The sequence below is a fragment of the Acipenser ruthenus genome, chromosome 4 (genome assembly GCF_902713425.1).
Source record: "Acipenser ruthenus chromosome 4, fAciRut3.2 maternal haplotype, whole genome shotgun sequence".
NCBI classification, from domain to species: domain Eukaryota; kingdom Metazoa; phylum Chordata; class Actinopteri; order Acipenseriformes; family Acipenseridae; genus Acipenser; species Acipenser ruthenus.
The window spans coordinates 16,643,441-16,668,896 of record NC_081192.1 but is presented as its reverse complement, the minus strand read 5'-3'; the positions used below and the strand labels follow the sequence as shown (position 1 = coordinate 16,668,896).

The 25,456-nt window shown below is 37.4% G+C and overlaps 1 protein-coding gene across 3 annotated transcripts; it reads left to right on the top strand.

The window, feature by feature from the left end:
- aqp4 (aquaporin 4) lies at positions 1-12,378 on the top strand. Of its 3 annotated transcripts, XM_034920576.2 has the most exons (6): positions 1,356-1,776; positions 2,065-2,141; positions 3,182-3,596; positions 3,895-4,059; positions 8,247-8,327; positions 9,857-12,378. In XM_034920576.2, the coding sequence occupies exons 1-6, from the start codon at positions 1,654-1,656 to the stop codon at positions 10,127-10,129; spliced, it is 1,134 nt and encodes a 377-aa protein (XP_034776467.2). In that variant the 5' UTR covers positions 1,356-1,653; the 3' UTR covers positions 10,130-12,378. The 3 variants fall into 3 exon arrangements, with proteins under 3 accessions (XP_033857010.2, XP_034776467.2, XP_033857011.1); XM_034001119.3 differs by lacking the exons at positions 1,356-1,776; positions 2,065-2,141 and adding an exon at positions 1-112; XM_034001120.3 differs by lacking the exon at positions 2,065-2,141 and having other exon boundaries at positions 1,695-1,776.
- Positions 12,379-25,456: the final 13,078 nt, after the last annotated feature.

The following is a 25,456-nucleotide window of genomic DNA, read 5'->3' as shown; positions in this document are numbered from 1 at the left end:
CAGAAATATGACTCCCAGTTAACTTTATCATGAGTTCTGGATGAACTATATAAACACACACTCCCCAGCACCACAGAGGAATGAGTGGCAGACCAGCATCGCTATACTTTGGGTGAGTCGGTACCGGTAGAAGCCATTTCGTTGATTTAATATATATATATATATATATATATATATATATATATATATATATATATATATATATATATATATATATATATATATATAACAATGAAATAACTTACTGTATCAAATGTTTTGTTTTCTTTTACTTAATACAATAAAACTGCAGATATAGTTATTAAACGTTATTTTGGTGTATTAAACAAGAGACACGATTGACGTGCATAATAATAAATGAAGTGTCAGGTCAAAGACTAATTTATTTGCCGAAATTTGTAGCGTTACAGATCGACAGTGTGGGACACAGGATAAAGCGCACAAGCGCTCAGTGTAAAAAAAAAAAAAAAAGACTTTCCTCTGTTCTGACTAAACAATGCAATACTAATGTTGTATTGTAACCCTTTTCGTTTACTGAAGGTGGAGAAGGGGCAACTGTTATTGCATTTATGGGACATTTACTAGATTGTGTAGTATTTTTTAAATATATATATTTAATGAATTCCATAGACTTTCGGTGAAGACTGCATTTTTTACACTACGTTTCTGCTAAAAAAAAAAAAACCCCAAAACAAACGCTATTATTCCTGTTTTAAATTATATTTACATTTTATTATTTAAATTGTGCTAAGCATTAAACGATGCCACATAGCTATAACTGTTGGCTAAGCAAGTCCACATACAAAATGTAGAATCAGAACTGTGGTAAAATGATACCTCAGGGTGTCAAATAAGACATATGTTGGAAGTCAAGTGAAATACGATGTTACTAGAGAATGTACACGCAGCATAATGTTAAAAGTGAATATCAAAATGTAAGTATAACAACATCCAGTCCTGGCTTTCATAAATGTGGCCGCAAATTCCGTGATAGGAACACACACATAGATAGGCCTATCAGTTTTGCTGCGTTTTAAAAGGACACGCATTTTTATATTAATCCATATTTATAATACTGAATTATAATTCGTGATTATGCCCTTAAAATCCAATTGCGATTGTGATAAACGCATAGAATAGTGTTTTAAATTTGTAAGTTATCTCTTCCACCAGATAACTCTATCTTATGCAAATATTAGTAAAAGCAGCATTTCAGCTGCTACTGCAACCGATTCCGTTGCCCCTTAGCTGCACAACAAATTCCATAGCAACGTAATCACCTTTCACCTAAAATTAAAAAAAAAACATTCTATCTTTCAGCCCTGATGTTAAGCAGCAGCGTTTGGGGTTTCTTACTGACAGTACTAGATTTGTAGAACAGAAAACGTAAATTTTAAATCGCAGTCTAATTGCTGTAAACCTGTGCTGGCTTTAGTTGAGCATCGAGAAAGAGACCAGTAAATTTGAGTTCCAAATTCTGCTAACCAGTTTGTGGCATCTCTCAGTCACTTGAGAATTTCGTAGCAGTCTAAGGGTGTATCTGCACTGCATGCTATCGAGGAGAAACTGGCAGTGCACGCAATCTACTCCCGGTTTATTCAGGTTTTGTCATGTATTTTTCTCTTGGGGGTGGAGATATTCCCCCATTACTAGATGCGTATTAAAACTCTCCAACTTTCCCACACGAGACATAATGTGCCGCTCACCTCCAACAAACAACAAGAGATCATTCCTTGCATCTCCATTCTTTACACCTCAGCCAGCATCTGCCTACCTGTAAGTACAGGTTTAATAGTTAAACCATCCAGGCTTTAAAATTCTAATTGCCATTAAAGCAGCTACATTTATTGCATCTTAGTTGGTAATTGTATGTATTTTCCCTGCTTGATGTTTAAATAAGGCAGCTTTTTGTTTGTTTTAGTTAAATCGAACATCATATTTATAAATGTTTCAACATACCTTTTTTTTGTGAATATGGTAATTATTGTAATAGCCCATAGCTTGTTTTATGAAGTAGTACGATTTTCTGTCGTTTCTTGTAACTATCACGAAATGTTCATCTAGCGCAAATATAACCTACCTGTACAAATGAACGGAAAATATACCCAGGTTATGTTGGAAAAAAGCAAAGAATGTTCATGGTAAGTGTAAGATTGCTTGAACATTAAAAACATGTAAGCTAACGTTTCTGTATCATTGTGTAAGCTTGAAACAGATAAGAACATTATAATACAAACGTGATATACAGTTTGTATAATAATAATAATAATAATAATAATAATAATAATAATAATAATTATTATTATTATTATTATTATTATTATTATTATTATTATTATTATTATTATTGTTATTATTATTATTATTATTTCTTAGCAGACGCCTTATCCTAAATGACAAGATACGGAATAAATAATATCATAACAAATATAAATACTGATAAGGTATTTGTAATAAAAAGTAAGTATTTCATCACACGGCTTTTAATAATTAAATGTAACTATACAGTTTTATGTTTAAATGTAATGGCAAAACTTTATTGACCAAATAAAAGTAATTTAACGGCCTCCTGTTAAGAATATATAAAAAAATGCAACACTTCAAATGGAGAGTGCCCTCTGTTGGCACCGACTGCTAATGCACCATTAAGCAGCTCTCAACTAATAACCATCATATTCGAATTCATGGTTAAATGGAAGCGTTTTTGTTCTTGGTTTCGTGTATCAGGTCTATAATGTCACAACATATAATACAACTTACTTATAGCTAGGGCATCTCATAGTACATATTAAGTTATTTTCTTTATGGTTTTTATTTTAAAACTTTTGATTTATTTTCAAGAGGAGAATTTAGTGGACAAGCCTTACTTTTATGTAGAAATTTTGTTAAAGGCAGACAAACAGTTTCCAAGATGTTATACAAACACCAAACAATGATGAACCATTATCCTTGAATGAAATGAAGGACATGATCACAATGCAGAAATGCCCATTACTGTGCATTAAACAAAAGAAAATGTCCAAGTATTCTAAACATGTCCTCATGTCTTGCATTTACATTTAACTATAGATAATGTAGTTAGCAATGTTCTCAAAGCATTATTTTGTTATTTCCTATTCACTGTATTTTTCTCCTTAAAAAAAAAAATACATAGTAACTTATTGCCCATTTTCTTTTTTAGGAGGTGCTTGACGCTGTGTAGTCGTGAGAACATCATGGTGGCATTCAAAGGAATTTGGACCCAGTCCTTCTGGAGAGCAGTTTCTGGGGAATTCCTGGCCACTTTGATCTTTGTCCTCCTTAGTCTGGGCTCTACAATAAGCTGGGGTGAAAAAGAGAACCCCCCTCCAGCAGACCTGCTGCTCATCTCCCTGTGTTTTGGACTCAGCATCGCCACCATGGTGCAGTGTTTCGGGCACATCAGTGGGGCTCACATTAACCCTGCTGTGACAGCAGCCATGGTCTGCATGAAGAAACTCAGCCTAGCCAAGTCTCTCTTTTATGTGGTGGCCCAATGCCTGGGAGCTGTAGCTGGGGCAGGAATCCTGTACCTGGTGACGCCCAGTGATGTGAGAGGTGACTTTGGTGTAACCATGGTAACGTATTCAAAACCATGATAAATCCTCAAATCAGGTGCCAGTTTTGTTTCAGATTTTATTTTTCTTTCTAAAAAAGCAAAGCCAATAACTGATCCCACTGAATAAGTAAATCACCCTTAAAACATGCACAGTTTTGTACACAGGCTGGCTAGTTTGTTGAACCAGTTGTTATTTCATTGTATCTGTTTAGAAGCATTGGAGTTTCTAGTTTTGAAATGTAAAATAACCATTTTGGTACACCTGAATACCAGTGGTGCTGCTGTATTTACATTTGTAATGTATTCTGTTCTGACAGGTCAACTCCAAGATCTCTGTTGGTCATGGGCTGTTGGTTGAACTGTTCATCACCTTTGAGCTGGTTTTCACAGTCTTTGCAACTTGCGATTCAAAACGACAGGATCTTAAAGGTTCAGCAGCTTTGGCCATTGGCTTTGCTGTCACAATTGGGCACCTATTTGCTGTAAGTGTCTTATGTTGATTCATTGACATAAGGGTCAGTGTAGGGTCTGTAATATACTGAATGTTTTATATTTTACTATTTTAGAACAATCCCTTTACAACTGCACAATTGCTGCAGTGAAGTGATTGCTAATTATTGGACAATTACTATTGGAAAGGGATTGTTAACCCACTCTTAGGGTTAAGGATCATCAATGTGTTGTAAATGGTATGCAAAATATATGTAATAATATAAGTGGAAGCGAAATTCTGACACACATTACATGAAGTTTATAACTAAAGTTCAGGAGGAGGGTAAGACACACCAATATCCGCGTCTCCAAATTGAATCATTCAATTTACACATTAGCTAATTAAGGTAGTTAGCACTATAAATACCCTCTTCACTTACCTCTCAACTGCGTTTCGATTTCATCGTACCTACACGCACCATGGAGAATATCACTGATTATTCCATCTCATCGGATGATGACTTGTTTGCCGATTCCCCCGAGCCAGCTCCTCAGTGTCTGAATCACCTTCACGACAACTTCGATTGGCGGTGTTTACTACCCCAACTCCTCCAGCGCCTTCATCCGATCCCTCGTCTCTCCTCCATTGCCCAGAACAACAACCGGCTCGCTCTCCCGCCCGCTGCAGCTCCCGTTTGACCACTCGTTCCTGCAGAACTCCCGAAATCAGAGACTGGACGATCCCCAGGCTTCAGCTCTGCCTCCGTAGTAACAACATCCCCTTAAAATCCGCAGCACGTAAGGAGAATTTGTTCAATATCTTCCTCTCCTCTCTACAGCATCTTTCCCGTCGCAGCCGTTATGACAAAAGCACAGATACACCCATAGTGGTCCCTTCTCTGTCGAATGACTTTCTTCCTTCGGCCTTTTCAGCTGCGGGTTTTCAACAGGGCCCCGTAGCCCCTTTCTATTCTATACCTCAAACAGCCGCCCAGCAAGCCCCTGCATCCTTTTCTTTACCAGGCTTGCAGCAAGCATCTGCATTTCTTACTTCCTCGTTGGCTTCCCAGCAAGCCCCCTCAGTAGATTCCCTGCTCTCATCTCAGCCAGGCCCAGCTCTCTTTTCCCACTGCTATGGGCGTCCAACAGGCCCCCATAGCCGCTCCCTTCTCCTACCCCGCATTCTCAGCCAGCACCCCCCAATTCACCCCAGCGCTCCAGTTTTTCCATAACCACCCTGTACTTCCTCCTTCCGCAGGGTCCGGTTATTCTTTAAAAAATGCCTTGGCCCTCGAAATGCCCTGCTCTTCAATCCCAAACCTGTATCCCTTTGCCTACTTAACCAGATTTTAGCAGGTGTGGATATTAACCTAGTTTCCTTACTCACCAACACTTTAGATTCCATCAGTACCAGGGCAGTTCAGTGCGCCGACCTCTCAGTTACTCTCAAAACCTCCGACCCCCGCTTATTCAGGGACATCATTTGCGAGTTCTATCCCGACCACTGGCATGAGCTGGATGATTATTTGTCCATAATTCTAGATCTGTCAGTTAGATTCGGAGGTTCCCATTTTTTCGAATATCACAAATCCTTTTTGCCAAAGCCGCTGCCCGTCTCCAACAATGGAACCAGATGATCTACTGGGACATCCTGGACAAAGACATATTCTCCTGTTTTTTCACATGTCTCCGGCTCCTAGCATGCTCTGTATGCGGTTCCACTGCCCAGCGCACTATTTCCTGCTCCCTTACCAACCCTCTGCCCCATCCCCTCATGTCCCTCCCTCACAATCCTCCTCATTCTTTCATGCCTTCCAGATCAAAAGACTGCCAGGGCAGCAATATTACATTCTCCAGAGGCCGCCAGATTTGTAACAATTTCAATGAAGGAATCTGCTCCTACTCTGCCTGTAACTTCCTTCACATATGCAGTCATTGCAGGGAAGCCCATTCCCAAGTAGTTTGTTCCCTCCAACTGTAACCTTTCAGGTTACCCCTCTCCCTCACTGCAGGTGTCCAGCAGGCCCTTGCAGTGACCTCCCTGGCCACTATGTGACCGCCACTGTTGTCCAATAAACCCCCCTTGTACCTCCAACTGTAACCTTTCAGGTTACCCCCCCTTACTGCAGGCGTCCAGCAGGCCCCTACAGTGACCTCCGTGGCGATTATGAGCGTCCAGCAGGCCCCCATAGTGGTCCCTTCTCAGTCAAATGTTTTTCTACTTTCTGCCTTTCGAGCTGTGGCTTTCAACAGGGACCCGCAGCCCCCTTCTATGCCTTACCTCTTCACAGGTCTCGGGCTCCTATCACGCTCTGTGTGCGGTTCCACTGCTCACCCCACCATTTCCTGCTCCGTTACTGACCCTCCACCCCGTTCCTTCATGTCCCTCCCTCACATGCATTTCCCACCCTTTCCTTCATCCCTTCCAGATCAAAAGATGGTCAGGGCTGCAACATTACGTTCTCCTGCGGCCGCCAGATCTGCAACAATTACAATAAAGAAGACTGCTCCTATTCCTCTTGCCATTCTCTTCACATTTGCAGCCACTGCAGGGAAGCCCATTCAAGTTGAATTTGTTCATGCAAGCCCCCCCCCCCCCCCCAAAAAAAAACCCCACCCCAGCCAAATTTCAGAAAACCAGATCTAATACTGTCAATGCACCTAAATATTTTACTAAAGAATTACACAACCAGTTTATGATAGGTCCCTTTTGAATCCCCTCCTTTTCCCACCTTTCGCATTAACCCCATCAGGGTTGCAATAAGTTAATACTCGGGCAAAAAGAGACTAATAATCAACCTTTCCACTCCCCATAACTCCACCACCCCCAGCTTTCCCCACACTCCCCCTGCCCAGAACAAAAACGATTCTCAAATCATTATTTTCAAATTTTGGCATCCCCCTAGCACAGAAAAGACTCTGGGTCCTCTCTCTTCCATCGAGTTTCTAGGCATCACCCTGGATTCTCAGTCTTTTTCAGCTTCACTCATTAGAACAAATATTACAGATCTTAAAAATGCTTTTAGTAAAATGTGCTCTTAAGTTTTAGTAGCCTGCCCGGAGGAAGGGTAATCGGATCAGCCATGGATTCCCAGAGGTTTATTTCCCAACTGGGGTTTTGTTTTCCTCTCCTGCGCGCTGACGATCATTTGTTAAAGGTTGGCTAAACCTTCAAGTGTACTATATCCAGTACTACTCGTGGCATTGAGACCTGCCAGTCGGCCAAGCAGCGAGCCCTCAAACCAAGTTAGGTTTGATGCCAAATGAATGCACTTATATAACATGCTTCTGTGTAATTTTGCATACTCCGCATTATTCCCAATAAATATTTGTACTAACATGTTGTGATTGGTGTTTGTCCCTGTAACAGGGTGACGTGTTACATGTGTGGGTAGGAACTGGAAAATACTGACAGACACAGAGTATTGGTGTTGATATGCCTCTCAGGCACGCAGATTTAATTTCAACACAGAGCTGACACTAGGGTACCAGCAATGGTGTCACATTTAATAAAGAAATAACAACAAAAACAAAAGCTAAAAATAAACGTTTGCCACACAAAATGATGCGCGCTAGTCACACTAAAAGGAACGTCCCGCTCCAGGAACCTTGTACTCTACGGTAACCCTCTCTATACCAGTTTGGGATCCACCTCCCCTAAGCTGACCTACTTCTGTTCTGTTGCTTCCGAAGTCCTGGCCTCTCAGTGACTACGGGCCATTCCGACAGTGCTGGCTGGGCAATCACCTTCACAGGCCTCATCTTGCAGTTAAAGGGTTCAGTGGTAGTAGTTCCTGCAGAGCGGACACTTCCCTCCTAGATGTAAACAAACACTCTCTCCCTCAGCGCCCGTCTCTACAGCAATGGCCTTGCAGCAGCCCTGAGCTGTAGCACAGCTGCTTTTTTAGCTCTGCGCAGCATCCCCAGGCACGCCCCCCAGCCAATCCGGACCTCCCGATCATCTTAGCTCAGGGCGAGCCTCCCGCTCAGCTGGTTGCTCAGCAACGTGTCTTTGGCTGCGCGTCGCAGCTGATTTCTCACAGGCACACACACTTGCGCAGGAACCAGCAACCTGGCTCCCTGTCACAGTCCCGAACTACTGAATGAGAAGTTTGCAGAAATTCAGTTGGCAATTCAGACACCAAGCTTTCATGCTTACTTAGCAGTGAAATGCCAGTGTTTGGCAGCATGTGTTTATTTGTTGGGTTAATGATTGAACTGCATTGCTTTGTTTCAGATAAACTACACAGGAGCAAGTATGAATCCTGCTCGTTCTTTTGGACCTGCAGTTATTACAGGGAACTGGGTAAACCACTGGGTGAGATAATCTATGCTTGTGGTCTATTTTACAAATCAAATCATTCCAATTGTTTACAAGTTATAAGAAACAAACAAACATCCATACCAGAAAACAATATGAAACCAGTATGTGTGCTGTAAGCTATACATAATTAATTCTGTATTTATTTATCTGGATTATTTGTTTGTAGATGTAGTTTGATCAATATTCTGAGTTCTAAGGCTTTCCACACTATGTTTGCACAGCTTGTAAACAAGGCCAATTTGTGAGGCAGTATATTTTAAATGTATGATGAAGAAAACTACTTCCCTGCATCTTTCATCTTATGTTCAAAATGTGCTTGTTGTTTGTTAAAAAAAAAAAAAAAAAAACATTTGATGGAGACTTCACTCTGAAGGTTTTAGGAAGTTGACATCAAAGCTTTCCGCAGGATTTTAAATGTCAAAAAATGTATTCATCAGGAAAGAGAGTGATGAGATGTAAAATTCAGCGTGTAAGAGCTGCTAAAATAGCGACACTCCTGGAAATCATTTAAATGAAAGCATGTACAGCAGATTCCTGTGAATCCTAACGTTAGTAAAAACAAGAGTCCTAGTCTCCGATACACTTCAAAATACAGGTACTGTACACGAACCGACATTTTATTATTGGGGGAAAAAAACCATGCATTAAACTTAAATTCAAGTTGTTAATGCATGGATTTCCCTCAATTCCTTCCTAAGTGCATGCATATTGTGCATGGAAACTACAGTGCAGTTAATGTAATTATATTTTGAAGTGTATCCAATTATTTTTCTTGTTTTCTGTTTTGCATTGGGTTTGTTTTTCTTACTTAATTGAATAGTTTCCATTTCTTTCTAGTTTTGGAACATTTTCATGTGTTTTCCTTTTTATCATAATATTTGCAAATTAAATTCTGAAACCAAAAGGAACATCCATGCTTCCTGGAACATCACACATTAATCTAATATTAACATTAAAGTCACTGTCACATTGCTTAACTGGTAAATAGTCACACAGTGGGACAAGTATGTCACTAACATACATCACCCACCATGTCTGTAAATTCAAAATTAGAGCTGCCAGTATGAATGTATGATGAATAGTATAGAATAAGAATTAGAAGTAGAATGTTTAATCACAATTTGATAAGCAATTCTCTAGATATATGCAAAAATGTAAGTGTGACCTATAGACAGATGTATGAATGAACAGACAGCTTCATAAATGCCCAGAATCTGATACGTATGCTAATTAATGTTGATACCAAGTCTCATAAGGAGTGGATAGGATGTTATTTCAGGTGTAGATGTTTCCAGAGAATTTAGTACCAGACAAATCAGCAATCTGCCTAATATACAGTGTATGATAAGAAATGTTTGAAAAGTTCCATTGAGAGTAGTAAAGTTAATTTAGTGTACTGCCGCTGCATTGTCACTGTAGATCATTTGGTATCAAATGTAATACAAAATTTTTTACCATTAACTGATTGATTTATATAATATGTTGCTTTGTAAGACAAATGTGGTTTCTGTGTATTACCATAGGTATACTGGTTGGGCCCAATAATGGGTGGCATTATTGCAGCTGCGATGTACGAATACCTGTACTGCCCGGACCCTAAAATGAAGCAACGCCTCAAAGAGGTATTTTCCAGGGCCTCCTACCCTTCTGGGAAGTACATGGAAGTGGATGAGAACAAGAGCCAGGGGGAGGCAGACGACCTAGTGATCAAGCCTGGGAGCATCCATGTCATTGATGTGGAAAAGGAGGAGAACAAAGAGAAGGACCCCACCAGTGAGGTGTTGTCCTCAGTATGACTAGCAAGAAGCACTGGAAAAGGAGATAACCCTTTGGAACACCTTCGGTACTCTATTGCAACCCTGAAGGAAACAGACCTTTTGTAGAAACAGAGAATGCCCTCCTGCCTCATCTATTCAACAAACAGCCGATGCATACTTAACTGGGGTTTAGTGCATACAGACGCCTACCTAGTTCCACAGTAAACACCAACAGGATACCATCAGAACACAGCAGGTGCCAGTGATGTGTGTGTATATATATATATATATATATATATATATATATATCACATGGTTTTATTATTCCTCTCAATTCCTTAATGCTCTTTTTTTTCCTAATTGGTACTAGGCTATTTTATCGTCAAGTAACAATTGTTTACTGTGTGAGAGAGGCAATGGTCAGGTATTTGTTGATTGAAGGTGTTAAAGTAAACTCTCAATACGATGAAGCTGCCTTCTGATGAATGTGTTTTAATTCAACAGGGCATTGACCAAGGCCTCAAAAAAACAAACCCTTCTGTGAATCTATTTCCGGTTTAGCTTTTTCAAAAGCACTTTCTAAAAGGTACTGATTAGTAATGCAAAGTTACTATGGCAATACTACAGCTGTGCTACAAATGAAAGTAGTCACATTCAAACTTTTAGTAGTACTAAGCTGGTATGGAACTTTTAAGTGACCCAAGCAGAAAGTTATTTATTTCCTGTAGTTTTGTTGTTACGGCACACCAGCGGGCAATAACTACAGTAATATCAATCGTTTAAATTACAGCACTGCTGGTCTGCACTGTTTGACTTTCCAACTTATGTACTTCTTAGTGGTAGTAGCACAAACACAGTAATTTAGTTGTATTTTTTGGTAAGGGAAGTAGCTTCTCTTATGTCAAGTTGGGTTTTAAAATATTAAAGTAAATGTACACACATATGCTTTACAATTCTTATATTCAGGGCTTTTCTCCTATTCCAGTGCTTAGTTTGAAATGTTCTTAGTCCTTAGCAGGACTTTGTTTTCCAAGTGTTTTATTAAGGTAAGGATTTGCATTATTTTTGTAATTCTTATTAGAATACGTATCCTGCCAAGGATGTGTTTTTATACTGTTAATTTAAAATTATGTTTGAATGCTGAAATATATACTGTTTTATCTTTTACTTTGTCAGATGGTTAGCTGAAAGCATAAAGTTGAATTCTGCAAAATGAAAACTAAATGAACACATGTTGTAATAATACAACTTACCTGGAAGTGAAAATGATGTTTCTTGTGAGAATCAACCATATTATTGAAAGCATATTGTTTTGTTAACCTTGAAGTGGCTGTACTAATTGAAACCCTAAAAGTGTGACAACTATTCTTCTCTCTCATTAGCACCTAGTACCTATGCATTTTGCTGTAAATATTTTCACTGTCCAGACTTTGTTTTCACTTTGATTGAGCTAAAGCATATTAAACACCTGTTTAAGTTAATCTCTTGTGCAGCATGACTAAGGACCCAGCCTGCCCCCAAAATGTAGTCAGATGAGTATGAGGCTCTGGTGGGGTCCTAACAGCTTAGTGTTGTGGTAGGATAACGTGCTTCACATGAGTCCAAATAAAATAAAAGTCTGGGAAACGAATTCAGGAAATAGTACTGGTGAGAAAGTTGTTAAGCTAAAGTAGGGTTAGAAAGTGCTCTTAAATGCCTAGTTTATCACTTCTTTAATATTTGTATTATGTTTTGTAGGTCTGTGCCGATGTCATTTTAAACGAAACCGTGATAGGTTTTAAAATAATTAGGTTTCTAGAGCCTATATTTATCACCAGCAATCATAACTGACAACAATTCTTCTTTTTAATTTGATTATAGCTATGAAATAATTCCACACATCTTGTGCACTTGTATACAGTGTTGTGCACGTCTATTCATTATGTGGTCTCAGGTGTGCAGTTTTGAAAGAAACACGTTATGTTTTTTCATTTTAAAAAATGATATCAGGTACTATACTAGGTTAAAGAAATTTCTGTTTGCAAGCCTTACTTTCACAAAGTTTTACTTTTACCTGGAGAGTGAAATTGTCCTCACCTCTTCAATACCTTCTTCAGTAGTCATTGCTGCATTTTAAAATGTTATAATATTAAAATATAAATACATTTGATGCATGGAATCCAAGAAAGATAAGAATGTACACTTGACTTGATTTAAATAACGAAATATTACAGAATGTACAGTATATTGTATTGTAAGTGTGGTATTGTTGTCTTAAAACTTGTATATTAAATACCATAGTTTACAAATTGATTGCCTTTTAATGTTTTTCTAAACCTCATATGCATACATACATAAATACATACATATGTATTTAAAGTCAAGCTGACAAATGTCTCAAAGTGTCTTCAAATGTATCCAATGTAACCTCTGGGCTGCCTATGATACTGCTGCACTACCCATTACTGCTGTAAAGACTGCATTAAAGACCAATAGAAAGCCCCATAAGTGACCTTGCATTAGACGTGCCATCAGCACTGACTTGACATTACTTTTTACTGGACAGCACCACCACCCACAGGACATACTTTAAATATAGACTAATTGAGTACAATAGTTGAATATTATTCATTTAGATTTAGGTTGAGGCATTTAACCCCTGGAATCTATTGTTGTTTTAGTGGAGTGGCAGTTACAATGTATTTAAAGACAGAATGTGGAAAACAGGCCAGGGCTTAACTAGTGTATACTGTATCAAGCAAAACTGGTTCAGTCAGCAAAACTCATGCGATTGAAAGAACAACATTTATTAAAGCTTAGACAAGATATTTTCACTCTTCGAGGTACCCCTGCCCATAATTTAGTTTGCTGGTAGTGGAGAGGCTGACTGTAGGAAGTCATGGGTAGGATAGCTGTCCTCCCCCATAGACAAAGCCAAAAAACAGGCAGAGGCTGGGGAGGAGGAGGCGAACGAGAGGAGGGCTGAATGGCCTCCTCTCGTTTGTAAACTTTCTTATGTTCTTATGTTCTAACTCTGCTGCACAACAGGGATGAATGGATTGAGATAAGATATAAAGCCCTTTCTATTCACAAAACCTTAAAGACTGTGTTAAGGAACGATTTTTTAAGGACTGTCTTTAGAAAAGAGTTCACACACACACAAACGTCATTCAATTTTATAAATAGGGCCTATTGATATTGAAATCCACCAAGAATGGAAACACATTATGTAAATCTTTTTTTTTTTTTTTACTCCAATCTCTGTGATTGCCATCGAAGAGTGTCCTTCACCATCTCTACATTTTCAAAGCAGTATTTTTAATGAAGAATGGAATCTCTTGTAGATTAAATGCTGAGAAGGCCTTTTCAATCTAAATTTAGCCCAAATATCAATTTGAGGATGTTTAGTAATGCTTACAGCTAATTGAAAAATAGCAATTAATTAATCATGTGTAGTAATGGCTTATGGAAACTGAATTTACTGCACATTAGTGGTGACAGTATTTTAATTTCAAGCATCAAAATCATTCATTAAAAAGGATTAATCTCAGATAAATGTAGATTTTATATTCTGTCAGTACTTAGCTAAAAATTATAAATATTTTATTATCATTATAATTGACTGACCTCTGTGCATCTGCTATGAACAGACAACAGAAAATGTTTTAATACACTGTGAAAGTAAATACCACTACATTGGTCTAATTTACTAGCATTCCGTGTGTGGTATTTTCCCACTGTGACCAGCAGAGGGGGTGAACAGCTTTCAAAGATGCTGTTCTTTTTTTAAAGCTAGCCGTGTGTAGTGGTAAATTATACTTCAAAACACTATTATTTCTGTTTGTAGTTAACTAATTTTTACTGCCAGAGACCTGATCTAATTAAGATACCTGTTTGATGAGATGATGACATAACCTTACTCAAGGTTAAAAAGTAAACATAAATAAATATAAAAAAAACAGTTTATCAGCAGGTATTAAAAAACAAATAATTAATGTGTTGATTTCAAAACAAGAAAATGTGTCCTTCCCTCACCTTTACAACGGAATACCAATCAATGGTAATTAACTGCTGTGGATTTCATTGTCAGTTTATGGCCTCGGTACAGCAGTAGATATGTCAGCACCCCAGATGAGAGGAAAATGCATTTCCAGTGCTTTTAAAACAGTCAATGCAGAAGTTAATTGCCATTGGTTGGTACTCAATTGTAAAGGTGAGGGAAAGACCAATTTACTTGTTTTCAAAGCAACACATTAATGAATGGATTGATTTATTACGTGCTGATAAATACTTTTTTTGTTTTTGTAGTTTGGGCATATACACAAATTAGTGAATGCAAGCAATTATCGGTCAACAGCAGTAATTTACACATTAGAGTAATTCAATAAATACTTCTTAAGTACAATTACGAGTATCAGTAACCCCCTTGCATTATTTGATCTGTTTCCGTCACATATTTATACAATATACAAACAAAATAATCTACACAGTTTAAATGATTTCCCAACATTTACAGACATCTTTTTAAAATTGTACATGAATAATACATACCATTATTATGATTTCTGATTGGCTAACACAATTGTAAAAAAAATAACCATTAAACCACCCACTCCAAACATATCATTGGGCATTAAAAATATTTATAAAAAAGAAATCTTTACTAATTTAACAAAAAAAAAGGGTTATGGTTTTCAAAAAATAACCACTATCACCTTGTCAATTTTCTTAAAATTATCAACTGGTCTCTTCAGGGACCACTTTTTAAAACTGTGAACTGCAATCAATCAATCAATATTTTTAATATAGCACATTTTATGATTTTACAAATAAAAATAACAAAATATGTATAATATACAAAACTATTTTGAGAAATAATAAAAGTTAAGATGATACAATACCCTTTTAAATCACACATATTAAAATAATAAAACATGTATTTTTAATATTTAAAAAGCAGTGTCAAAAATGTACATCATTTATATAAAAAAAAGGAAAATACAATGATAAATCGTACCTTTAAAATACATACACTAAATTATAACAATGTGTTTTTAATCTTACTTTATAAGTAAGGCCCTGTGTAAATAGAGATTTCAAGGACTGCGCAGAAATTAGCCCGATACCATTTTTTTCAACATTGTTAAGAAATAAAAATAAATAATTTCAGAATTATTTATATTTGGTACCAAAATAAAATCCCATTATAAAACAGTGTGTTAGAATGCTGCATGCTGATTGGTCCTTCAGTGTTCCAAGCCGTTACAATATCCAGCACAATGTCACAATTAGGAACACAGGGATTCAAAGCCAGTGTATTAAAACATTTACTGAAATTGTAGATAAGTTTACAAGCTCCTATGATCCCGATTGCAGTGAAAGTAAGCCCTGTTTCATCCAGCCAGCACACCAGTTCCTTAAAGCGGTAAGAGTGTTTGATCCTCTGCAAGTACGTACGTTAAACTTGGATGATCTCACTCTGGATTCCATACCTGGTTTCAACAGAAGCTGCAATACTGAATTAAGTCCCTTTCACACTGGCATGCTCTACCCGGGTCGGAACCTACCCAGGTCAGGACCCAGTGTCATGCTGATCAGCTACACGATTTCACACTGGTTTTGATAAAGCAGGGTTGACCTAGGTGGCAGACGCAAGTAAACAATGCACGAATCAATGCCCCAGAAGCAGCTTGTTACAGACGCTTCCATCCAAGCTTCTCTGGATTGAACCGTCGGCCGAAATGTTGATTAGAGAAAATGTTTCTTCATCCCTGCTGCAGTCTGGCTCATGGTGTGTCTCAAGCAACAGAAATATGGCTAAACAGAATAAACAGAAAAGTTCCTTGTGGAATTGAAACCTTCATGCAGACGTGGCTGTTTATTATTTCGTCGGCTTACGACCGTCATGCATTTTGTCTCACTCAACCCGGGTCTAAGCATGTCGACCCATCTGGGACCCAGATCAACCCAGGTACGACCCAGGTAACTAGTTTCACACTATGCGGGATTGTGACCCGGGTAGCCAGAACCCGGGTCTGGACCTGGGTAGGAGTGCCAGTGTGAAAGGGGCTTTAGAAGGCTACTGGTTTCATGCAAAGAAATACTGTAGTGACCTTTCTCTGACTACTTTTTGGAGGTCTGCACTGCATAACCACGCTTTCCTAACATTGCAAAACTGGCTAAGCGATATTTGTCTGTTGTCCCTAATTCTGTGGATGCCAAGCGAAGCGCTTTGGTGTCAGGACTGCCCAGTCCCTGACCACATTCCCGCGCCTCCTCAAGACTCACCTCTTCAAAGAGCACCTGTAGAACTCCTCTGTTTGTATCCTGGGACACTATCACCCTTCATGTAAATGTGCTTTATTTTGCTCTTATCTGCCCCCTATTTTACTGCATTTAATCCTGTACTTCAGAATACTGTAATCTGCCAAGTGTTTAACCTGTAGTACTTTGTATTTAATCACATCCTGATGTAACTATCACTATTTAATCATATCCTGATGTAACTATCACTATTATCTGCTGTATTATTGAATTGTGGTTTGTCACACTTGTACTTTGCTTGAACAAAAGTTATTGTATTTCTTAATCTTATTGTATTACTTGTATTGTAACACTTTAAATGTATTTGCTTATGATTGTAAGTCGCCCTGGATAAGGGCGTCTGCTAAGAAATAAATAATAATAATAATGGACAGATTTTTACTGTAATGGGTAAGGTAATCCATAACAGAGGAAAAAGTGAACCAACTAATGATGCTGAACTTTAATTCAAAAATATAAACAGAAAGAACTGAAGATTTAATGCAATGTATATTCTGTATGTTTGTGTTTACTGCAGAGTTTAGGTGTAACATGTTCAAGCTTTAAAATAAAACAGTTCAATGTTAGTTTTGAATCAACAAGTCATTTATATTATTTTTTTTAATTTAGGCCACTGGACGTCTATACTTTAAAGTGGAGATTAACACTATTGTACAGCTATACTTTTAAGTGGAGATAAGAATTCTAATTACTCGCCTTTGCTGTTTAAAAAATAAATCAAAACATTTCTCAGCATCAAAAAGTATCGTTCCTAATGTGTGGCTCGAATGAAAGATCTGGATCAAAAATGACACCCAGATTTCTCATTTCAGCCTTCAACTTAGAATAAAAACTTATGCAATCGATTTTAGAATTACCGTTATCCAACATTCACCAACATTCTGCCAGGCATTTCTACATTACATTGTATCTCTACATCATTTCAAGGGGCTGAAAATATTATACTCTTGTTTAATAAGCAGCAGCAATATTACCAATATTTATTGCAGTGCCACTTTTGTTTACCACCAGCATCTGAAGGTAGATTATTCCCTCCAGCACAGCGTCACAGTGTTGTGGAAAGTTACACACACTAGTGCTGTGTAACCAGGTCAGAATTGAAGGCCTTGTACCTGAGTCTGGTCCCTTTGCTGTATCTTTGTTGTTTTACAGGCGAATTTGGTTATTTTAATCATACAGAACTGCTGCATAACCTCTTCCCCGTGCAGGTGTCAAAATTGCAGTTGGCTTCAGATATCACCATGAAACTATATGCACGGTACTGCTACTGCAGATTACAATTTGACAAAAAAGAATGTTACAATCTTACTGCACAACACCTCTGCTGCATTTATGTCTTCCTGCAGTTCTGTGACATTACAAAAACACCATTTAGGTTTCAGATGGTTTGCAGTTCAACTGAAGTCTCTCAGAAGGGGAAGATATTCCAGTTACTTTGTCTTTATCCATTATATTCAGTGGTCTTCATGCATTCCTGCAGCTTTGTAATTCAAGACTTCATGCAAGGGGATTGTTATTTATCCTTACTGCAGGGTAGAATATGTTAATTTAGTAGAAAGGGAAGATTTCTAGTCTGTGGATAACAGAAGAAGAGATTTGGTGCAGTCTTTTAAGACATATTGAAGACAAATAGAAGATGTATTTGTCTTCCACTTCAGTGAGACTACTGGTTAATCAAGAAGCTCTGCATAAGAAATTGTCTGGATGACAGCAGTGAAAAAGACTGCTTAGGAGGAATGTTATCTGCATATTTAATGTGATTTGCGGCTAGGAAACCCAGAACTTCAAAAAACAACAGCATTCAGTGTCCAATAATACTGCGTGTTTTTGCTGACCTTTATAATCCCTCACCAGGGATACCTGTGCATTGTATGTACGTCACACTGCACATTTTAAAATTTGGTATTAACATTATTTAGCAAAAGAATATTAGATTCTGGGGATGGGGGTGTCTGTCTGTCCGTACATCCATCCATCTGTATGTCACATTTATATTTGCGCATATATCTGGAGAATCACTTATCAAATTGTGATTAAACATTTCATTGTTAATTCATATTCCATACATAATGTTGATATATGTCATGATCTTCTTTATACTGATGGCTTTAACTTTGAATGCATAAAAATATTAAATACACAAGTTACATCTTTGGATCTCTATGGAAATGCATACAAAAATAATTTCTACAGATTACAATGTGTTCTTTTAATATATTTCTTTAGACAAGACCACATTTTGCTTTCTTTCTCTAAATCTGAGGGAAAGTCTTCTGTTCAAGCATTCCAGATGCTAATGAGACCTAATAACGTCATGAGTACACCTGCGGAGCTCCTTAAGTTAGTCATAGAATTGTATATGCAAAAATTTAAATGCTTTGCATTTACAACAGCTCATTAAATAATGAAGGGTCTCCCTTAGTTTAAACAATATTATGTAATAAATATGTTACCATGTAAGCACAGTTTACAGAGACATATGAATATTAAGCATGGGGTTAGATCAATGGGATCAAAATACAGTAATTAACTAATTAACATTGCTGATCAGTGTATTTCCTTCACAGCATACATGTACCCTTCAGGTTTTCGTAAGATCAGAATAATTGGATTTAAGTTTATATTATAAACAGGATGTGAATAACAGTTCAAAGTTCAATTTGCATTTTGACACTGCAGCATGTCCCTGTGTTTATGGCTTATGGAAAGTCAAAGAGCTTCACTGTCTCAAGTGAAAGCTTCTATCACCAGGATCAGCATCTGCCCATAAGCTGTCATTTAAAAGGTTTTCATGTATAGCAATATGGTAATTTTGTTTTGATCTTTTGCTTTTTCTTGTTAAAGGAAAGTCATATGACTGCATATTGCTATGTCATCACAGCCCTGCCAAGTGACTTTTTCAAACAAAGCCAAAGAGGAAAGAAAATCCTAACAAACATGATATGGAAAAGTGGTTAAATAACCCATGTCTAACTTTTCTATAGTCATCTGTAGTGCAGTGTCTATGTTACAGCGCTGAATGCTTTTTATTTATTTTATTTAGGAAGGTCCTTATTATAAAAGCCATCAATGTATTCTGTATAACAAATACACTGTTTGAAAAAAAAGAGAATCCCTTAAATATTTATAATTGCCTACTATTGGAAGAAGAACCATGTCTACTTGCCTCACATTTGTTGCAAGGGAGGGGGAAATCTTGAGTCCTTGAAACTAGAACTGTTTTTGTAAACGACTCTCTGCTTTAGTACTGTTTTCTAAAACTATAGAAGACACCGATGGACTATATATTTGTGGTACATTTACATGATTAATGGACACCACTGTGTTTACACATTGCAGCTACATAATCTATTCTAGTCATAGCCACTGTAAGACAGCGGGTTGTGTGAGACAGCAGGGAGGGGGTTAAAACCTCCCTGAAGGAAAAAAAATGCACATTTGTTTAATTGTATTTTGCTTGATTGTTTTATTGCTTAATTATTCCCTGCACCTGGAGATCATTATTAAATTAGAACCAGGTGCAGGGTATAAAAGAGGAGCAGACAGAATGCTCAGGGCTGCTGAGTAGAAGGAGGCAGAAGAGGTGCTCCGTCTCCGAGTAGCCAGAGTTAAAGAAGTAAGTGCTGTAACAAACCTGTGTTTTTGTAAGGACGGGGAAACAGCTTAGCTGTCCCGTGGTAGACAGGGTGTTCCTGAAAGTTGAGTTAGTGCTCCAGAAGAGCTAGGTGTTTATTTTGTGTTTGTTTATTTTGTGTTTATTAAAAATAGCGCAACCGCACAAGAAAATCCATTTCAGTGTCCTGGGTCGTGTTTTTAAAGGGGCAACGAACCCGTGTGAGGTACGGATCTTTCACACCACCTGCTGTACAATTCACACATTACGTGTTAGATTTTAGTGAGAGGTATTAGCCTGTTGTGGAAGTCAACACTATTGACACCACTGGCTTGTACATTGTGACAATGGAAAATGTAATTTCTTTAACTAGTTGAGTGAACATTAAAATGAAACTGTGGTATATGTATTGTTTGCCATGTCAATGTATGTATTTCATTCTATGAGCAAGGCCAACCTACTAATATCACTTCTGTTAATGTCACTCTCAGTGTTTTAATACTTATTTTGCTAGGCTATTGGTAAACTCACGAAAACTCATTCTCACCATTTATGTTCAGTCCCCTTGAAGTGATATTAAAGGGGTATGACTATTTCTGCATATGTTTGTTATAAATCCATGTAAATTTGCTATATTTTTATTGTGTTCATTTTTTCATTTCAGTAAAATGTGAAGTCACTATCTCACAGGAGTGTGAAGGACACTTGATATTTTAGGGATAAACTGAGCTAAAATTTCTAACTAGCTCAAGCTAGAATATACAGTTACCTCTGCAGTGAAGAAGGCATTTACAGTCAGCAGATGTGGATCCAGCCCTGCCTCATTCATCAGGTTTATTCTAATGATTTCCTGAGTCATACAATAGAAAATGGGTTAGATTAATTTAAAAGGTAGCTAGATATACAAATGCTTAGACTCCTAATTAGAAAATGCTGTGGAATTAAAAACGTTCTTAAAATCCCTTGACATACTCTGGTGTAAGAATGTGTGCTGTCTTTCATTCCGTTCTCATCCGTTTCCTGTAGCTATTTATTAAACTTTAAAACTTAATTGCTCCACTTAAATTAATTGGTGTGAAAAAAAAAAATCCAGTTAGTCTGTTTAAAAATTAATTTTCCACAGCAGCCTAGTCAAAGAGGATGTGGAACAACAGCTTGGGCATCCTCCTACTCAGATTCACTGCTCCTGGTGTTTTCATCACCCGTTTATCACACCAGTGCTCAGTATATAAATGCTTTTAGCGTCCCATTAGGATCGGTCATTTTCCAGTTCTTGTTTCTTACCATGGGATAGGTAATGCAGCCAAAATTTAGCTTCTTCAACTAAATGTAAATCTCTCATTGAGCTGAAACATTTCACCAAGGAAGTATTTATATTAATCATAGCTTTAACAGTATTTTTTAATATTCATTTGGTTAAATTGTATGATGAATATTTGAGGAGACAAATCAAGGGTAATTTGCCAAAGGGGTATAACAATAATTTTCTACTGATTGGTTCTCACATAACATATCACCTTTTCCATTTGGCATGAATGGTATAATCTGTACTCTGTAGTGCATTCTGACATTATATATAGTGTACGGAGGGCACTTTCTTTATATACAGTTGTAGTCAAAATTTTACATACCCCAATGGAAATTCATAATTTCCAGAAGTTTCTCGAAAACAAATAATTATAGGAAAAATCGTTTGTATCAAAAGTTTTGCTTTTGTGGATGACGAAAAAAAGTTACAAGAAATAGATGTCACTGTCCATCAAATCAACAGTACAAAGGTCACACTTGAAATCAGGACTTAAAGGATGTGTTGCAGTAAGAATACCCGTTAAGAAAGGGGAACAAGACTAAAAGGCTAAAATATGCACAAGAACACAGAAACTGGACTATGGAACAATGGTCAAAGGTGCTTTGGACTGTTGATGGATGGACAAGACACCTGTGCCTTTTGCCAGTTCTGTTGTCATTTCAACACTTGTCTTCTTTCTATTCCTTAAGGATATTATCTTCAAGTAGTGCTCATCCTTGTTAGACAGCTTTTTGGGTCTTCCAGTCCTGGGTTTGTCAATTACAGATGTTTCTCTGTACTTGTTGATTATGCTTCGGATACCACACCTTGAAAGTCAAGTGATGCGAGCTATTTCGCTAAATGTTTTTCCTTCTTTATGCAAGTCAAGGTTGTTATAATAGTAGAAATATGCAATATGTCTAAGAGACTTTTGTACAGCAGTGTGTGTATATATATAAGAATCAAAATAAATATAAGACCTTCACAATATATATATATACACTACCGGTCAAAAGTTTTAGAACACCCCCATTTTTCCAGTTTTTATTGAAATTTAAGCAGTTCAAGTCCAGTGAATAACCTGAAATGGTACAAAGGTAAGCGGTAAACTGCCAGAGGTTAAAAAAAAAAGTTTAGGTTACCAAAAACTGAAAAATAATGTACATTTCAGAGTTATACAAAAAGGCCTTTTTCAGGGAACAAGTAATGGGTTAACAACTTACAGCTGTTCTGCAGCAATGGAAGTAAATTAAGCCTTGAAAGTTGATGCTAACAATTCCTACAGGTGTCCCAACTTTTGTTGATTACTTACAAACCCTCTGTGTCTGTATAAAAGCAGTGTTGGAACAGACTGTGTTACTACACCCTCTTAAGCATTATTTGGATAGTATTGTACTGCAGGAAGTAGTATATTGCTCTCATAATGGCGAGAAAAAGGCAATTAACAAAGGAAGACAGACAGACCATTATAACCCTTAAAAGTGTAGGTCTTTCCTTTAGAGAAATTGCAAAGAAAGCCAAGGTGTCAGTGAGTACAGTTTCCTACACCATCAAAAGGCACTTGGAAACTGGAGGAAACTCTGACAGGAAGAGGTCTGGTAGACCCAAAACCACAACAGAATCAGAAGACAAGTTTCTGAAAGTCAACAGCTTGCGTGATAGGCGGCTCACAGGACAACAGCTTCAAGCACAGCTTAACGCTGGTCGAAGTAAGCAAGTCTCAGTTTCAACTGTGAAGAGAAGACTTCGAGCTGCAGGTTTGACAGGTCGAGTGGCAGTAAGAAAGCCATTGCTAAGATGGCAAAATAAGAAAAAGAGGCTTGCCTGGGCCATGAAGCACCGCCAGTGGACTACTGAAGACTGGAAGAAGGTCTTATGGACCGATGAATCAAAATTTGAAATCTTCGGTTCATCACGCAGGGTTTTTGTACGCCGTCGAGTAGGCGAAAGGATGGTTCCTCGGTGTGTGACACCAACCGTCAAACATAGAGGAGGAAGCGTGATGGTCTGGGGCTCTTTTGCTGGATACAGAGTCGGCGACTTGCACAGAGTGAGTGGCACCCTGAACCAAAACTGCTACCACAGCATTTTGCAGCGCCATGCAATACCCTCTGGTATACGCCTAGTTGGTCAGGGGTTCATCCTACAGCAAGATAATGACCCAAAACATACCTCCAGGCTATGTCAGAACTACCTTAGAAGAAAAGAACAAGACGGTAGGCTTCAAATCATGGAATGGCCAGCACAGTCTCCAGACTTAAACCCCATCGAGCTGGTTTGGGATGAACTGGACAGAAGGGTGAAAGCAAAGCAACCTACAAGTGCAACACATTTGTGGGAACTTCTGCAACAGTGTTGGGAAGAACTTTCCGAACAATATTTGATTTCCATTGTAGAAAGAATGCCTCGACTGTGTTCGGCTGTTATATCTGCAAAAGGTGGCTACTTTGATGAGTCAAAAATTTAGATTAAATTTTGTTAAACAAAACGATTCCATGATTTCTTTTTTATCTCCAATTGTTTATTTGTTCTATGCTTTAATTTCAGAGTACATTGAGACATTAAACTGCATAAATTTCAATAAAAACTGGAAAAATGGAGGTGTTCTAAAACTTTTGACTGGTAGTGTGTATATATATATATATATATATTACTACTATCAAAACAGATAAAGGAATTTTTATATATATATTTACAATAATAATTATTATAAGATTGCTATTTAAATTAAGATTTGGATAAAATATAAGGACATTATACCTAAGCTATCTAACCCCATACACAGTCAAAATCAACAGAATGTTTAAAACGTGAAAGAGCTCATAATCCAAAAAAATTATCAGCACATGCTGATAAGGTCTGTTGAGACTACCGTTTTGTTAGCTGGCTAAATCTCTGGAATATTAAACCTTTTTTTTTTGCATCCAGCAGTGCTTTTGCATATGCTTTGTCATGTAACTATACTTTTAAATGACTCCAAATATGTAAATTCTGTTGTATTCTTTTGAACTTGCAATTGCACTTGGAATGATTCCATACATTTTCAAGGAATAAAAATAAAAAATACCTACCCTTTTGGTTTTCACCCATATTATTCTAAATCAGAGGAATTTATGGGGGAAAATCGGATTCTATGATTCACAGATTAAATAAGTACCTGTGTGCACTTAACGGTGCTACTGTAGCTCCCAACCAAGAAATACCTATCTCTGTGACTGGTCAGATAGACTATCATGTATCATGTATCAAATCAATGTGTAAGCAACAGAAGTGGTCAAACTGAAATATTTCATCAACCAAGATTTTTGTTTTGGTTGTTCAACCTTGGATGTTGTAAAGAGTGATAGAGCCCAGACGTCTTAAATAATTCCAAAGGAAGTTACGCAAGCAACACATTTTCAAATTTACAGATGCACATTGAAGCAGACACTTGTGGGCTTAGCCTCACCTAACTGAGCCTGTAATAAAGCTGCACTCATTTTTAAAAAATAATGTATTTGTAATAAGCGTTTGGCAGTTCTGTGGGGATGTCCCTGAATCCTGGAATAAATAGAGGAAGACATTTCAAAGAGAACTATTTAAATATTATTTTTTATGCGCTGGAGCTCTTCCCTTTGTTATGCTGAAGAGAATAAAACTGCAGCTATTAAAATATCTAATTGTATTAACCCTATTCCATCCACTTTGATTTAAACCATAAAGAGGACTGCTCCAGGCAATAAAAGGAAATTTCATAAATGTTTTAGACACAGCGTCTTCTAGAATGCCACATCACCCTCCTATGCACAGCCAGCTATTGTTCCTTTCCTTCTGATAATTATTGCACAAAATCTATTCTCTTCCTGTTTATTTAAAGTTGGAAATGGTTGTAAAGAACAATAGAGGTATGCTCTTTCAACTCTTTGCACAACGTATTATCTGCACTGATGACTAGTATATAGAACATATGGGCTATTTACTGTATGTCCCATTTTTGTTGCCACCTGTTAATAAAGTCTGCCAAGTGTTAATTTATATGTGTAGAAAGTGCATTAGACCAGTGCATTAAAGGGACACATTTTTTGTAAACATGTAAACTACCTGTAGTAAACAGAAAGGCATTGTCAAGAAAAAAAATACTGACATATTAAATTACAAAAAATAATAATAATAAGTTTCCTTT